At 33.4% G+C, this 18531-nt stretch overlaps 1 protein-coding gene and 1 long non-coding RNA gene across 5 annotated transcripts; both read right to left on the bottom strand.

The window, feature by feature from the left end:
• Nucleotides 1-6252: 6252 nt before the first annotated feature.
• LOC147920566 (uncharacterized) lies at nucleotides 6253-10158 on the bottom strand. Its single transcript, XM_087502914.1, has 4 exons — nucleotides 7932-10158; nucleotides 7281-7818; nucleotides 7109-7208; nucleotides 6253-7012 (listed from the first exon to the last, which is right to left on the bottom strand). The coding sequence occupies exons 1-4, from the start codon at nucleotides 8407-8409 to the stop codon at nucleotides 6308-6310; spliced, it is 1821 nt and encodes a 606-aa protein (XP_087359040.1). The 5' UTR covers nucleotides 8410-10158; the 3' UTR covers nucleotides 6253-6307.
• A 5264-nt stretch (nucleotides 10159-15422) lies between these two features.
• LOC104766422 (uncharacterized) lies at nucleotides 15423-18356 on the bottom strand. 4 transcript variants are annotated; one of them, XR_015590623.1, is made up of 4 exons: nucleotides 18198-18356; nucleotides 17784-17909; nucleotides 17387-17451; nucleotides 15423-15812 (listed from the first exon to the last, which is right to left on the bottom strand). It is a non-coding gene; the product is annotated as an uncharacterized LOC104766422 (long non-coding RNA). The 4 variants fall into 4 exon arrangements; XR_015590622.1 differs by lacking the exon at nucleotides 15423-15812 and adding an exon at nucleotides 16863-17102; XR_764026.3 differs by lacking the exon at nucleotides 15423-15812 and adding an exon at nucleotides 16863-17102 and having other exon boundaries at nucleotides 17784-17905; nucleotides 18198-18322.
• Nucleotides 18357-18531: the final 175 nt, after the last annotated feature.

Here is an 18531-nt window from a genome sequence, read left to right as displayed (position 1 = left end):
TAGCACTCAACCGCCTCTTTTGGAAACGAGATGTTCAAATGGTAACCAATCATCATGTCGGTTGGAGATGGTGTTTGAGATGAGCGGTTGGAGTCGATGGAAGACGTGAGTGGTTGGAAGTGATTTTGAGTGGTTGAAAAGATGAAAACCAACCACCAAAAAATATGAGTGTTTGGCAACTTTGGTTGCAAACGAAGAAGATTAAACAATTTGTTTTCATCAAATATTTGTTCATAATGATGAATTTTAAAAAAGTGGAAAATATTAACGTGTCTGTAGTAATACATGTGAAGAAGTTAAATTTGATTGGATTTTCAATTAGTCTGATAAACTTTTATGTTTTGTTATTAATTTAGGCTTTAAAAATATATACACAATTTTAATTTAATGACAGATTCACTTGTAAGAATTTATAATTAGCCTAATTGTAGAACTAAATTACAATTATATGTTTGAAATGTTTTAGATAATCATCACAACAACCATTAATATTTCAAATTAGGTATTTTAAAATAAATTTATTATTGCATACAATTTTTATAATTTAATGGTTATTAAGTTTTCATGTTATAAAATATAATATGTTCTTCTATATTTTATTATTGAATTAAATTAATTTAATTTTTTTATAATTTAATATAATATGTACTATTCAACCGCTATAATGCTACCAATCAAGCAAAATACTCAACCACTCTCTTTTCAACCATACCATTTTTTCTATCCGTTATCTTTAACCGCTCTTTTTTTAACCGTTTTTTTTTCAATCGTTCAAAATTTTCTAACCGCCTCGTTTAAACGTGGTCACCAATCAGAGCCTTTAATGTTTTGACAATGTAAGAGCTACTTATTTATCTATTTGGCTATTTTCCATATTTATCAATTAACTTCTGTGCTTTTCTACCTCTTTTACGAGCATCACTACAAACCAAATTTCAAACACGAGAACTGCTCTTATATCACATTGCGACCAGGAGCTGCAAAATATACAAAGAAATGGATGATACTGTGAACTATAGTAGGTACTCTCGATTTGTCACATTTATAAACGTCTACTAAAAAGTTACTAAACGCTCAAAAATAATCTAGACCAATTACTTTTTTTGTTAATTTTGGTTATTTATATTTTTACATGTGCATCACATATATCAGAAGCATTTTTTATTTTGTAAAGTGAAAAAATAGGATGAACGCTGTGATTTTAGTAAAAATTAGCAAATTACACGTGAAAATAGTGATATACCATCGGTGACCAAAAAACAATTGATAAATTAAACCACTAATCACAGAGCTTCCGCTAAACAATTTATGAAGTGAAACACGATTACATCATTCTATATTATAATGATGATCTTTTACTAATATATTTTGCATTTTTTTTTGTTCTGTTCCCAACTTCGTTCATTTACATACAACATATATATGCGATTATGCGAAGAATTTCAATGAAAAATTAGTTTATAAACCAACCAACCAGGAGAAAGAATACTTATAGATAGAAAAAAGAAATATTAATCCAAACGCATTTAGATTATTTCTGAATTCTGAAAACATCTTCATTTTTGGAAATGTTTCTTAACCTTTCTTAATTTAGCATAAATTTAGGTTTCGGCTGTTGAATGTGACAAGGAGAATGGGTTTCTCAACACATTATTATTAATTTATTACCCTTTTGGTTTATCCCTTTTGGTTTATTGCTCTTTCTTAACCAATTCGCTCTTTTTACGAAGGGTAAATTTCATATGTTTGCCATAGGATGAATTTTTAAATCTCTTTTGGTCAAAATCAAATGTTTCTTCTACAGTTTACCCACCAGCCAAATTTTGGGTAGTTATAGAGACCACACATGTTATCGTGTTATCCACCACCAAACAAATGTCAGTTAACGTGCATCTCGACCCCTTCCATTAATTTCCTCTTAGATCGAGATCACACATGTCATCGTGTAATCCTCTAGGCAACACAAATCCAATTTTGGATCTTTGTGTCATATTGATTGATGAATTTCAGGTCTACCTCAAGACGACAAGACTCCATGGAGCTAGAAAGAGACATAGACCATATTTTCTAGGTTTAGGGTTTTGTTCACTATCAGTCTACGAGGTGACGCACTTACCGGAGATATATATTGTGTATGTGATGGGTATCAAAAATATAAGGTTAGTCAATGGTAATATATGTGAGTTTTAAATTTGATGTCTTTCTCGTAATAATCAGCTATGAACGAACACACAATTGAAACTGTGATAATGATGTAGGGAGACGTAAGACTGATGCATGGCATGGGATTAGATCATTAGATGCATTCCGACTCTCAATCTCGTGAGTCGTGACCACGCTCCACGGCTTATACCAAGTACATACGTGTGTGCACTACAAGAAAATAGTCGATTTGCGATGGAAGAATCCATCGCAATTCCCTCGCAAATCAACAGTCGTAAGGAATTTGCGAGACACAACTATTCTTCACAAATCGCGTCTCGCAAATAAGCTGACATCACTATTTTTCATTTTTAATTAATTTTTCTTTTACCAATTTTACATTTTTATGTTTGATTTTTTTTTTGTGAATAATGTTTTAGATGTTAAAAAATAATAATAATAAAAAGAACAGAATAGAAAATTCAAAATAGAATAAAACATAAATATTACAAAACAAAAGTCATGTTTAAGTTTTCTCCCTCACGAGGATATCAGAACAAAGTGAGAAGAGTTCTTAAAAGGATTGAGAGAGAGAGGTCACGTTTCTGGTCCTAGTTTGGCTACCAGCTGTTCCCGTTTCACCTGTGTTGCCCTCTGGGTTGGTGCCTTCCTGGTTGGTGCCTTCTGGGTTGCTCCCTTGTTGGTTGGTCGGGTATCGAAACTTGGCAGCAAACTCAGGATCCTTTTCCGCGAGATAGTCAAAGTATGCATCATAGCTATGCATTCTTTGACTACTTTCATGGATTTGACTCGCCTGGGTTTGGATTTGACTCGCCTGGGTTTGAATGCATTCCTCAGCGGCAGCAAGCTTCTGAGCCAAGATAACCGGATCATTAGCTGGAGACAGAGGTTGCGGACATCTACTGGTAGAGGACGCTTCAAACTGCAGAGAACCAACCCCAAAAATTCTGTTTTTCTTCTTCGGAGCAACCTAAAAACAAAACAACAAACGACAAGTTACAAACATACAAAAGAAAACAATAGATCGCATACTAAACAATTGCAAGTTATCACAAACTAAACAATCCCAAGTTATCACAAACTAAACAAGGAAGTTATCACAAACTAAACAATCGCATGTTATCACATACAAAACAATCCTAAGTTATCACATACAAAACAATCCTAAGTTATCACATACAAAACAATCCTAAGTTATCATATACAAAACAATCCTAAGATATCACAAAATCATTAACAATACAATCGATAGCAATATACGATTGGCAACTGAACACACCAGAAGCACTAAAAACTAACTTAACCACACAGTTCAACCATTGAGTATTTTTTTAAAAAGAACTAAGAACGTGTATCTTACCTCAGTGTAAATTTTGTTTTTGATATGAATGGGCACCCCACCAGAAGCAAAACTCTCTCCATTCTCCCCTGTGCAAAGCTCAGATTCTAACTCTTGAATCTTGGACGACACCTCATTGAACACGGACTCGGACTTGCCATCCGTAAATGAGCCATCTGGTTTTCGATGAGTGTCTTCTAAGATTCGTAGGAAATCCGGAGTTAACTCCCCAGTGATCTCAGACTTCAAAGAAACAAAAAAGAGGTTGATTAGTTAACAAATAAAAGAGTGTCTGAAGGCATAATCTTAAGAAAAAAAACTTAAGGAACTTACATGCTTTCGAGCACGGGCTTTAAACGAAGTTTGGCCTGAATGGTGCTTGTATATTCCAGTGCCATCCGGATCATGATAGCGAGCATTCCGACTGTTGATGCTCTTGATTTCTGATTTTGGATCAAGCCAATACCGAACAAGACCCTCCCATACTTGAGGATCAATCCACCGTGGCTTTACCTCATCGCCTTTAAGCTTCCACTTTAACTTCCACCTTGACACTTGATCATACATCCTGTCCTTCAACTTGTCTTCAAACTCTTTCCTCACTCTATCGTTTATGCAACGGTCCCAATTGTAAATTTTCTTCCAACAAAAGAAAGGATTAGTCTATATTTAATTAAGGCAAAAAAACATATTGTAAAATAGCAAACAAAGAGATTTCACTTACCGCAAACGTTTCATACCAACGGTCTACCACTTTAGTTGGCGTCTGTGTCCAATTCGCATGGGGCTCTTTGAAATCTCTTTCAAAGATGCTTCGAACAGTAGCCGCAACACATGAGTCTTGCTCAAACCTTCAAAATAAATTCAACTTTCAGAATCCATGCAAACACAACTTTGTAATTATATTATCAAATGAAAAACTTAAAAGACATTTCTTACCACAGAGTTCCTGGAGGTCGGCGCGGATCTAGTTTAGTTAAACTAGATCGACCAGGACTATCGAGTAACTCCTCCAAAGTCAGGTTGTTGAGACGTTGGGACATGACTGTAGACGAGGAAAGCGCGGGTTGAGACGCAGGAATTTCAGGATCCGCCGTAGTGCCACCATGCACGGGAGATGGTGAAGGCGTATTATATGGAGGCATGACAGGCAGGTGCTGCGAGGTTGGACGGCGGCTATTGTGAGAACCGGAGTTTGGGTTGTGAGAACTGGAGGCACCAGAGGTTGGACGGCGACGATTAGAAGCAGTGGGAGAGGGATTTGAAGTAGTGGGAGTGGCTAAACCTTGATCCGACAGGAATCTTGTGTAATCGTTCCCGCCAAACATCTAGAAACAAATAAAATGGACATCTAAATCAAAACGAAAGGAAAGATCAAAAGCAAAATGAAATCGAAACAAACTAAGTAAAACAAGAACGAAATCGAAATAAAATCAAATCAAAAGTAGAGAAGAAGAAATCATATGCGAGAAGATTTACCTTTCAGATCTAGAGAGGTTAACGGAGAGGACGAGGTCGGAAGAAGAACACCGGAGAGGACGAGGTCGGAAGAAGAACACCAGAGAGGACGAGGTTGGAAGAAGAACACCGGAAGAAGAAGATGGGAAGAAGAAGATCGGAAGAAGAAGATCGGAAAAGGATTAGGGTTCGATCGAAAGAGAAAGAGAATTAGCGTTTAGGGTTTGACGACGAGTGTTTTGGGTTTGAGCAAGCTCAAACCACAATTGGTCTTGTATATAAAAACTTTTTAAAGCGTCGCAAAGCCCTAGCAATATTTGCGAGGGATTACCTAGGCTGCCTTGCAAATCAGTCGCAATAAATTTAAATTGCGAGGGATTTGCTAGGATTCCTCGTAATTTCCTCACAACCTTTGAGTGTCTAGAGTTTACAATTTTGCGAGGGATTAACAAGGACTACTCGCAAATCCCTCGCAATGTTTAAAATTGCGAGGGATTAGCTAGGAACACTCATATTTCCCTCGCAACTTTTGCGTGTCTAGGGTTTACGATTTTGTGAGGGAGTAGCTAGGACTCATCGCAAATCCCTCGCAAAGTTTGGTTATAGGTTTTACGAATTTGCGAGGCATTTACTAGGAATACTCGCAAATCCATCGCAATGTTTAAGTGTTTAGGGTATGCCTCGCAAATCCCTCGCAAATAATATTTAGGGTATTGAGTATTGCTAGGGATCAACGACCATTTTGCGAGGGATTTGCGAGGATTTCCTCGCAAGTACAACGCAAATCCATCGCAAAACTATAAATATGTTTTATAAAAAAAAAACATGAAAATATACAATTTTGCTCATTCGGATTTATTTTCTAAACTATTAGAAATTACATTATCATCATTAGAATCTTCTCCAATATCAGACACTTTGAATTCTTATAATTCACCTCTTCTACTTTAGGGTTTAGTACATCATCATGTTAGTTGATTATCAAGTTGTGGTGCAACAACAATATTTGCGAAATTTCCATTCCAAACATATCAATAGAAGATGTACATCCACATTGATACACAAAAATCCATTGCAATGTGTAAAAGCTTAGGGTTCAAGCATTTAGTGTTTAGGGTATAGAATTTGCGAGGGATTAACGATGTTTTTGCGAGAGCAAGCCAACTATCCCTTGCAAGTCAGTCTCAAATCCCTCGCTACTGTTTTTAGTCGTTATTCCCTCGCAATATGCGAGGGATTAACGACCATTTTGCGAGGGAGTGCTAGAATTCCCTCGCAATTCCAACGCAAATCCCTCGCAAATTGATAGATATTTTTTTTAAAAAAAACAACAAAAAGTACAATTGCTCAATCAGATTCATTTTCTGAACTACTAGAAATTACATTATCATCATTAGAATCTTCTCCATCATCGGACTCTTCAAATTCATCTAATTCACCTTCTTCTTCGGAAACATCATCAACATCTTCAACTTGCATGTTTTGTGGATCAATGTGGATAACATCTTCTGTTGACATGTTTGGAATGGAAATTTCACCGACTCTTTCTTGTTGCAACACGACTTGATCATCAACTAACCCGATTATATGGCCTCGAGGATTAAATTTAATGACTGATAACCACATTTCACGTCTTGGCCTTAAACGAGGATAGGGCAGAAAGCTCACTTGTTGTGCTTGTGATGCTAGGATGAAAGGATCAAATTTGGAGTACGATCTGTTCGCATTCACATCAACAACTCCCCAATTATTTACTCGCACGCCTCGGGCCGATGGATCGTACCAGTTACACTTAAAAAGTACGCATCTCAGATTCATAAGGCCTGGATAATCAACTTCCAATATTTGTTGCAAAACGCCATAGAAATCACTATCACCAGCTTGTACATAGATTCCATAATTTGCTGTAGCTTTGCGATTTTTGTGTGCGTACGTATGAAAAGTATAACCGCGAGTAAAGTACATCGGAGCAGTGGTGATCTTCGCTCTTGATTCCTGAACAAGCTCATGCAACCAAAGAGGCAAGGGTTCATTTCCACATCCATTCTGAACCTATATAAACGAATAAGATATTAGACCATAAGTTTATTTAACTTAAAAATTATAATACATATAGTTAATTAAAATTTATTTCATACATATACTTACATAGTATTTTAACCAATTAGCGAAATCCCGCTCTTTGTAGGCCTCATAGTCAGATTCTTCTAAATTAGGACATGCTTCACGAATCTGCATTTCAAAAAGTCTAAAAAAATAGAGATTTGTTAGTTCGTTATCTTATAAAATAAAATTAATTTTAGTTTTTAAACAAGAATACCTCTCAAAAGGTTGAATGTAATCTAGATTCCTCAAAATGTAATTGTGAGCTGCTCGACAATAGCTATGATCTTCCCACCAAACTTCCTTTACCTTTCCAGCAAGTCTTCCTATTTGAGTAAAGAAATCTGGAACATCAGGAACGTTATATGTAGGTGCAACGCCTCCGTCATCATATCGTCGAGTACGTGTTTTTTTGGTTCTCACGGTGGGGCTAAAGTAGTATGATGTGAAGTGAGACGTTTCCTCTGTTAAACTCCCGGCGACTATTGACCCCTCAACTCTGGCAAGATTTTTGGCCTTTGCTTTAAGAGCTTTCATAAACCGCTCAAAAGGATACATCCAGCGAAATTGCACTGGGCCACCAAGATCAGCTTCATGTGGTAGATGGACTGGAAGATGTTCCATCACGTCAAAAAAAGCAGGGGGAAAGATTTTCTCCAAGTTACAAATTAACACTGGAATATTATCTCGTAACTGCTGTATGACTTCACTGGTCAATGTTCTAGTGCATAAGTCCTGGAAAAAAACTCCGATACCTACAACCAATGAATAACAAATTCATGGGTGAATTAATTAAATAAGTATATATATCAATATATAAATATATATATATATATATATATATATATATCATTATATACTTATATACCTGCAATATCTTCAAGAACGTGTTTTGGCAAGAGCTCAAGAAATATAAATGGTAGTAGCCGTTGCATGAAGACATGACAATCGTGGCTCTTCATACCTGAAAATTTTTGGTCTTGCTCTACACATCTTGAAAATTTAGAGACAAATTCATCTGGAAACTTCACTTCAGATTTAACCCACTCGAACAACACCTTCTTAGCCTCTGCTGACAATCGAAATTGGGGTACTGGTAATTTCCCATCTCTTGTAAGATGTAACTCGATCCTTGCACATATTTCCGCCAAATCCAACCTAGATCTCCTGCTATCTTTTGTTTTACCCTGCACATTCAGAAGCGTAACGATGAAATTATCGAAAAAGTTTTTCTCGATGTGCATCACGTCAAGATTGTGCCGCAATAGAAGATCTTTCCAATATGGAAGCTCCCAAAAAATACTCTGCTTGTGCCAATTGTGAGCGCTTCCATATCCATCTGGCATGTTTGCTGGTGTGTGATAGTTACCCCCACGTTTACAGGTTTCTTAAGCTCCATAGTAATCAATCTGCTCAAATAAATCATTTCCAGTGACATAAGTTGGTGGAGGAACACGAACAACTTTATTCTTTGTAAACAACTTCTTGTTCCTCCGGTACGGATGATGCAAGGGAAGAAACCGACGATGACAATCAAACCAACAAGGTTTTCGCCCATACTTTAACTGAAATGCCTCGGTACGTTCCATACAATAAGGATATGATAATCTTCCGTGTGTTGTCCACCCAGATAACATTCCGTACGCAGGGAAGTCACTAATCGTCCACATTAGCACTGCCCGCATATTGAAATTCTGTTTTCTCGACGAATCGAACGTCTGAACACCTTCATACCACAATTGCTTCAGCTCATGAATCAGAGGCTGTAAGAAGATATCCAGAGATCGCTTTGGATGCTTTGGACCTGGTACCAAAATACTCAAGAACAGAAATTTGCTTTGCATACACATATCTGAAGGAAGATTGTATGGCGTCAATATAACAGGCCATAAAGAATACTGCCTCCCTGACATACCAAATGGACTAAAACCATCTGTACACAACCCAAGATAAACATTCCTACACTCTTGAGCAAAGTCAGGATATACCGATTGAAAATGTTTCCACGCCTTTGCATCAGATGGGTGTGTAATTTCTCCTTCTTCACTAGAATGTTCTGCATGCCATCTCATTGCCGCTGCAGTCCGTTTTGATTTGTATAGGCGTTTCAATCTATCAGCAACAGGCAAGTACCACATACGTTTATATGCCACTCGCGTCCTTCCTTGTGTAGGCTGATATCTTGGCTTCCCGCAAAACCGACATTCCTGCAGCTTAGCATCATATTTCCAAAAAATCATGCAATAGTCAACGCACACATCAATCATTTCAGATGGTAATCCAAGACTCGCAACCAGCTTCTGTATTTCATAGTAGTTCTCAGCCGATACATTATCAGGTGGCAAATACTCTTTAATGAGTTCAGCCCAAGAATCCATGCAATTCTCACTTAAGTTATTATCAGCTTTAATTGTCATCATCCTAGATGCCAATGATAACTTAGAATGCCCTTCTCTACATCCATCGTAGATAGGTTGATTTGCAGCATCTAACATAGTATAAAAACGTTGTGCATCTACGTTGGGTTCTTCTGTATTATTCTCAGGAAATGCAGCAGTAGTTTCATGAAATGCATCACTAACCATATCATGAAATCTATTTTCCTCATTATACCCATAAAAACTAAATTGATCAGATTCTTGATGCCCATAATTACTAGGTTGATCAACAGCATAATTCATACTACTACTTCCAACGTTACTGCTACAACCCTCTCCATGACGAAACCATGCATAGTAATTTGGCATAAATCCTCTATTATAAAGATGCTTCTTCACTAGATTAAATTCCAAATAATTATCGTTGAAGCACTTAGGACATGGACACAATATTGTACCGTTTTGACGAGCAAAGTCTTGGTTTGTCGCCTGGTACATGAAAACGCGCAACCCATCACAAAACTCTCTCGTCACATCACCGGTTTCCGGATCTCTGTGATTGTACATCCACCGTCGCAATGTGTATATCTCATGCTGCCCGCCTCCAAACATTATTATATAATTTAAAAGTGTTTAGGCTTTTTTTTTTTAGCCTTTTTTTCTTTCACAATATTTTTTTTCGTATTCAAAGTGTTTTTGTTGGAAGTGTTTTGTGTTGTGGTTTCCATGGATCATAAACTTGCTATTTATAGGCCTACTAAAAATAGTTGCTATGGATTTGCTAGGGAAATTTGCAAGGGATTTGCGAGGGATATTTTAAAATATTATTTTCTTGCAAGGGATTTGCGAGGCTTTTACTGTTTTGCCGACAAAACAGTTACATTCGGGAAAAATGTGGCTGCCGACATCATCGACCCTTGCAACTCCCTCGCAAATTTGCTACCGAAAATGTCATCGCTAATCCATCGCAATATGCGAGGAAGTTGCGAGTTTTTTGCGAGGAAGTTTCGCGGAGTCGCAAATTTGTCGTAAATCCGTCGCAAATTTGCGAGGGATTTCGCCGTCGCAAATTTGCGAGGGATTTCGCCGTCGCAAATTTTGCGAGGGAATTGCAAGTACCCTCGCTAAACTAGCAAACTACTCGCAAATCCGTCGCAAATTTGCTAGGGCATTTTGCCGTCGCAGGTTTTCCTCGCAAATCGACTGTTTTCTTGTAGCGGTGTGTTTCTTGCCCGAACTCCAATTTGTTACCTTCCAGGTCAAGTTTCTAAACGTTTTTAACGTTTTCCCGTGGAAGAGATCATGTGAATCCAAAGAATTTACGGTTCAAATACCTCATAGATGCGCTTACAAGACGTGGTAAGATTATGTGTTTTTTTGGAAGGACATGAATTTGAGTTTGTTTTCTGTTTGACATGAACGAGATTACATGAATCATGTAGACCAACATTTGAATGGTAAAACACCACACTCATGCATACATACACATATCACTATTTATGTAAAAATGTGCAGACATTTGTAAAAAAAAAAGGAAACAAAAAAGAAGAAGATAATTTGTGCTGTTAACAACACACAAAATAACCAAAATAAAATATAAAAAAACTTGCATGTGATAATAAATGAAAGGTGGCTGACCACTGCTCCATATTTTTATAGTTTTTACAATCACTTAGGTGGTTTTAGGCTTTTAGCTCAGAATTATATAAAATAGAGTTGTATAACTTTTTTTTAACATAAATTAGAATTGTATAATAATTTTTAAACTGAAAAAATATATATATCTCAAATGAGTACAAATAAACTAATTAACAGGAGTATATATATTTTTAGGGAATTTCTATTAGTTTTTCAAATCAATTTTGCGGATACATATAATTCAAAACAATCTATAAGTGATAAATATTATTTCCAAAAAAAAGTATTATTTCAATTAAACTTTTTGGTTATACTGGCTGAATTGATGATTTTTTAAAATAATACTTCATCTATTTCATAAAGAGTGTCATTTGCCATTTCTTTATTATGATAATATATTTTCAATGTAGTTTTTAATATAAAATCTCAGTTTTATTTTTATTATTTGAGCTTATTAATTAGAAAGAGAAAAAAAATAATGTATTTATAAAAGGTCAAATAGAAAATTATAATAATTTTTATATTTTGTGTGTTATTAAAAAAAAATGACATTTTTTGTGAAAGTAAGAGAGTATAAAAGAGAGATAATTAACGAAAACGTTACTGAGAGTTTTATTATCCGATGACTTTCGTGTTAGCAAAGCCAATGCTGTATGTGTATTATACAACCAAAAGAGAATCTACGTACGCGGTATGTCATATGTGGATTAAACCGCACTCTTGCGACCCCCGGCAGGATAGGAAAAGGAAGATGATCAAGGGTGGACCCCTCCACTAATTAAAAAATTATATAATATAAATGTATATGTTTTAAATTATTGTTATTATAATAAATTCCAAAAATCCTACTATATTAAGTATATTAAGTGTGAAATACAAATATAAAACTAATCTTAAAATATGTAAAAAATTATATTCAATTATCATTTAAAAAATTTAATTAAAATTAAATATTAATTAAATAAATATTTCTAATTAAAAAACAAAAATAAAGAACACATCAAATAAAATAAATTATAGAAAAATTAAAAAATCTATTAGAATCAAATCTAATTTGTACTTAAAAAAACTAACAGATAAGATTTCTTTTTTACATGTTAATTATTTCTTTTTACTTACTTCACAACTATATCAAAGATTTCGTTTAACTAACAAAGATTTAAATAATTTTATTCATTACATGCAAATATTTTATTAATAGGTTTCAATAAACATTTTAAAATACAAAATTATAATATAGTAACAAATTTTTAATCACAAACTATTATAAATAACATAATAACAAAATAAATTATTACAAATTTTCATCAAAAAAAGTTTAGTCCGCGGTTTTCAGCGGGATAGTATCTAGTAGTTTCTTTAACCCAACATCCCCATTTAAATCTGTAGCATAAATAAATCTGTAGAACAAATCTGTAAATCACAAACAAATCTGCAAAAAAAAGAAATATAAGATAACTATTCAATAAAATCTGTCACAGATTTTACTTACAGATTTATTTGAAATTCAAGTTTTTCCATAAATAACAGCAACTTGTGCCATGCTGTCGTAAAAAATTTAATGGCATTTCCATAATAATTTTTTTACAACAAAACTTATACGGGGTATTATAGACATTAAAAAGGAAAAACATTATAGTTATTATAAAAAGATATGGGTTACTATAGTTACTAGGATTCAGACCCCCACAATATCGCGGGGGAAGTATTTTAGAAAAAAAAATTAAATTTAAAATTTTAAAATATACATTATGAAATTATTTGAATGTAATAGAATAGTTTAAATACATAAACTGTTACTAAAAACACAATCATCAAAATGAAAACTTATATCAAAAAATATTATGTAGAATAAACGCAACTTTGCAAAATATATTGTTTAAAGTACTATAAATATAAGATAATTTTATGAAGAATTATAGGAAAGAGCTACAACTAAAAAAAATCATTATGACGAAGTGATCCTTATTGAGAATATTGAACTAATGGTTATAATGAGTAATGTAATTTTTTATTAAATAACTATAATTAAAAAAATATTTAATAATGAGTGAAACAATATCAATGGAAAATTAAAATTAAAATACAAAAATCTTAAGAACAAAATAATAAAATGTAAGAAAAATGTGTAAAGTAGATGTATCAAATATCAGTTATTTATTAGTAAATATTATAGATTATTATATTTTGTATCATATATATAATATGAGATTTTATTATAAAATAATCTGATTTTGTTTGACAAAAGAACTTAAGATATAAAAGTGGATTTGAAAATATATGTCAATTGTACCAACATTAAAAAGAGAAATATGATTATTTGGAATTGAGAATTATATAAATTTGTTTTAAAAGAATAAAATGAAAATAAAAGATGACAGATGTCACTAAAAGAGAATGTCAAATGTCGCAATGTGAGTAAAAGTTAGAAAAAACCTTCTCATATATAATATAGCGTGTGTTTTTTTACTTTAAAGGATGAAAGACAAATTAAATAAAATGTAAGAAAAATGTGTAAAATAGATGTATCAAATATCAGTTATTTATTAGTAAATATTATAGAATATTATATTTTGTATCATATATATAATATGAGATTTTATTATCACTAATGGTTATAATGAGTAATGTAATTTTTTATTAAATAACTATAATTAAAAAAATATTTAATAATGAGTGAAACAATATCAATGGAAAATTAAAATTAAAATACAAAAATCTTAAGAACAAAATAAGATAAATTTTAAATATTAAAATAGTTTTTAACGAAAAGTGATGATAAATAGACACAACTGTAAATTCTATATTAACTTTTATTAAATTTCTATATTACTATAATCATTTCTAAAATTTTAGTTAGATTATCGAATAACATTGAATATTAGATATTAATATTCAAATTATTTAGATTTAAAATAAAATAAAAAATTTGTTTCAACAAAAATGATTTGTTAGTTATTGATGAAGAGACAAATATATAGAGAGTTCAAAATATAGGACTATTTAAATAGACACACCTATTACAACGAAAAGTTGTGATGAAAAAATATGAATAAAATATAGTGAAAAGACACAACTCTACAATGAGCAAATACAATTGTTTGAGTTTTAAAAAAAACAAATAAAACCAATTTTTTTTTACAAAAAAGTACTACGAAAAGTCTCAACTATTGTTCTTATTTATTCAGATTGTTATTATTATTTTTAAATATTAAAATATTTTTTTAACGGAAAGTTAAGATAAATAGACATAACTGTAAATTCAATATTAAGTTGTATAAAATTTCTCTATTGCTATAATCATTTCTAAAATTTCAGTTAGATTATAGAATATATTCAATTATCTAGACTCAACATAAAATGGAAAATTTGTTTCAACGAACTTGTTAGTTAGTGATGAAAAGACAAATATAAAGAGAGTTCAAAAACCATGACTATTTAAATAGACACACATATTAAAACGAAAATTTGTGATGAAAAAATATAAATAAAATATAGTGAAAAGACAACAACTCTACAATGAACAGATACAACATTTTTTTTATGAAAAAGTACTACGAAAAATTGCAACTGTTGTGTATGCACTTGATTATACCTACAAACTCATATAAACTGCTTTTAAATAGAAGATATCCTTATTACCATATTCAAAAGTCAAATCCAAAAGCTTATTATATAATCCATTTAACTCTTCGAAAAAGACTCTAGGTATAAAATTAACAAAAAGTTGTAAATTAGATTCATCATTCCAAAAATCTTTTGTTAAATAAAAAATTGGAGGAATCACTTTAATTTTAAAAGAATGAATGCTAGAGAATAATTTATAGAGCTGTAAAAACCGTTGAGATTGAAATTTTATATTATTTGGTGTCATGACAAAAAAATGAAAACCGTTCAAAAAGACAAATATATATAGATTTCAAAAGATACTAATATTCAAATAGACACAACTCTACGATGAACAGTTGCAACTTTACAAAAAAACCGTCAATGAACAATCGCAACTTTGTATAAAACACACAATTTAAATTTTCTACATATTTTTTTGGAAAATTATCCAACTTTGGTGGCATTTATTCGGATTGCTATTATATTTAGATATTTTCAATAATTTTTTATATAAAATTAACTAAAAGTTGTAAATTAGATTCATCATTCCAAAAATCTTTTGTTAAATTAAGAATTAGAGGAATTTCTTGACTTTTAAAAGAATAAATGTCAGAAAATAATTTAGAAAAATGTATAAACCGAGGAGATTGAAATTTTAGTCGATTTTGTGTCATGGCAAAAAAAATGAAAACAGTTCAAACAGACAAATATATATAGATTTCAAAAGATGTGAATGTTACAATCAACACAACTTTACATTGAACAGTTGTAACTTTTTGAAACGACCTGCCTTGTTTTTTTTTTTTTTTTAAATAATAAATAATAAATAATAATAATAATAAACTACAACTAGTGGTCCCATACCCAATAGCCAACTAACCACAAGCACAACCAACAGCGGAAATAACAGATACCAATATCCAAACAATAATCCAATAACTAATAACCAATGATCAAATATAACAATACTCCAATGCCAAACAAGAGGAACCAAGGAACCAGCAACCTAGCAAGTTCTAAAGACCCAACTCTAGCAACCTAGCAACGCCAGACAACATCCAATCGAGTCCCTAGAACATCCTCCTCTTCATTGCCTTGATTTCACGATCACACTTTGCCTTTACCTGCATCACAAACACAAATTGCAATGCATGAGTATTTTATAAACACTCAGTAAGGCAATCTTCCCATCTACTGGGCTATACACACAAGCAATAGAGATACTCTAACCATCAAACAACAATCAACAAACAAACCAGGCTCTGCATCGACCGACACAAAAATTGCATCGATCGACACCAACAGGGACAAGCATCGACCGACACAAGGTATGCATCGGTCGACACAAGGTTCACTTGCATCGACCGATGCTTCCACTTGCATCGATCGACGTATGCTCGACAATACGCGGAAACCCTAGTTGCATCGACCGACGCCTCCACATGGCATCGACCGATGCTCCTAGGTTAAGCCGCGCCGTCCTCGCACTACATCGACCGACACACATAGTGCATCGACCGACGCACATGCTGAACATCTTTTTTCCCCGAAGCTTCTCGCCGGATCTCTGTTCCTGCAAACACAAGAATCGATCCCAAGCCACAAGAAAGCTTCCTAACGCCTCATACAACATTCTAACAAGCCTAACAACACATGAACAAACAGATCAGAGAATCTCCAGCTTAGATAAGCCATGTTTATGCACTTACCTTTGCCAAGAAGTTTCTGAACCTTAATCAATCAAGAACACGCTCCTAGGAAGCTCCTACAACGATCCCAGCTACAGATCTCTACAGGAAACGCCTCCAAACACCAGGAATCACCAAGAACACTCAAGAACACTTTTTCTCCCTTCTTTTCTCTCAAAAACGGCTAAAGTCGTCTAATGAGACAAAATGAACGACTTAAGGGTTTTCCTTTCCCTTTTGCCCAAAACGCAGCGTTTAACTTAAGACAAAACGCAGCGTTTAACTTAAGACAAAACGCAGGAAAAAGAGTCAGCATCGACCGATGCTCCTCCAGCATCGACCGATGCTCCTCCAGCATCGATCGATGCACATCCCAAACCGGGATTCCTGTTCGCGGATGTTACACTTTTCATAAATAACCGTTTCAATGATCCATCACGACTTTTCAGAAAATATCCAAAAAGTGCGATTGAAAAAACACAACTGTTGGTCACTTTTTATTCGGATTGTTATTATTATATAGATTAACTCTAATATATAGGTCATCTATATTAACATTTTCACAGCAACTTTGGCAAAGAAGGCTTCAAGTTCAGAACTATTTACAACCATGCCATTATAATTACAATTAATAAAAAAAATTTAAAAACAATAATACAGCTTCGTTTGCCGAAAATATAGAAAGTATAAGACCTCTTAACTTCCTTCGACTTCAGGCCTAATTTTCTGCAAATTCAACAATCAATCATGATCAAGATTAATTACTATTACTTTGATATCAATCTCCAAAGATATCGCACCCATAACATCACCTTATTCCTAAACATACGAAAATTACTGAACATAATATTCTCAATCCTATCAGCAAAAAATCTAAACTTCCCAATAATAGAGAATCCCGCATATTCTTTATATTTTATACGCAATCATAACAATTTCCAATTACAAACTATATAAACACAGCCTCACCAAAATAGAGTCAAAACAAACAAAGCTAAATAAATCCATACCTAAAACAATGGCGACTTCTTTTGCTTTCCTCAGAGACATTGTCCATACAAGACTAAGACTAAGACTGCATGGAGAATCCAGGTCAAAGTCCTTCATAATTGGCGCCAGTATAAAGCCAAAACAGGAGAATCCAGCTTAACACTAACATGTTGATTGGTAACTATTTATGATTTCCTCTTATATTTTTAAAATATCTATGGTTACAGATTTGATTGGTCAAGTGGTGAACATTAGTGAATATGGAGACAGTTGAAGTTAACAACAAGCCAATGCACAAACTCGTGTTTGAGATGCGGGACGAAAGGTTACATTTGTCTGCCTAATTCTAAGCCTTTATTAAAAAATCGTGAACTAAAATCAAATTTTGATTGATAGGGACGAGAGGGTATTGTGTACCTTGTGGGGCTCATTTGCTGACAAAGTTTTTAGAGACAGCCAGGCATCAAATGGTGTCATTGTGGTTTGCGTCCTCAGATTTGTCAAAGTGAAAACATACAAAGGTAATATTCTGCTCTCACCTTCCTAAATAAAAAATTCAAATGAAAATGTAATGTCTTTATATCAAATATAATTGGATCTAACCGTGAAGTTGAGGGGATTTCGTGATAAACTATAACACGGAAACCATAACAGGTGAAGAACCATATCGATTCAGACGAATTGAGTGTTGCCCATGTAGGAATCACCAATATTCCGATCCAAATTACCAAAACCCGATTTGTAAAAAAAATAATTGCAAACAGCAAATTCATTAATAGCAAAACGAGAACATTCAAACCACAATACTAGGCATTTTGGATCAGGAAATACCTTTGCGACGGCATGATTCCAGATATTATGAAATCAAGTACAAAGCAACATCGATGGAATCAGACACTGTAGGAACTTTATTCGTTTTAGGAGAGAACAAAAAAAAACAATTCGACAAAAAAAAAAAAGAAAAACTATATTAGTACTTTGTAAAGAACTGGGCCACGACATTTTAACCCATCAATTAAATTTGATGATATTGACTGTTTTTTCCGTAATGGGCCTCACCAGACCAAATGTTAATATACAAAAAAACTTTTTTTTTCAGCTTAAATACAAAAAACTTATGGTGTGAAAGTAAAACATAAAGTATATATACTTATATATATACTTT

Source organism: Camelina sativa, chromosome 19 (genome assembly GCF_030686135.1).
Source record: "Camelina sativa cultivar CO46 ecotype springtype chromosome 19, ASM3068613v1".
In the NCBI taxonomy this organism is placed as follows: domain Eukaryota; kingdom Viridiplantae; phylum Streptophyta; class Magnoliopsida; order Brassicales; family Brassicaceae; genus Camelina; species Camelina sativa.
The sequence above is the reverse complement of the archived record's forward strand: the minus strand, read 5'-3'. Positions and strand labels throughout refer to the sequence as shown.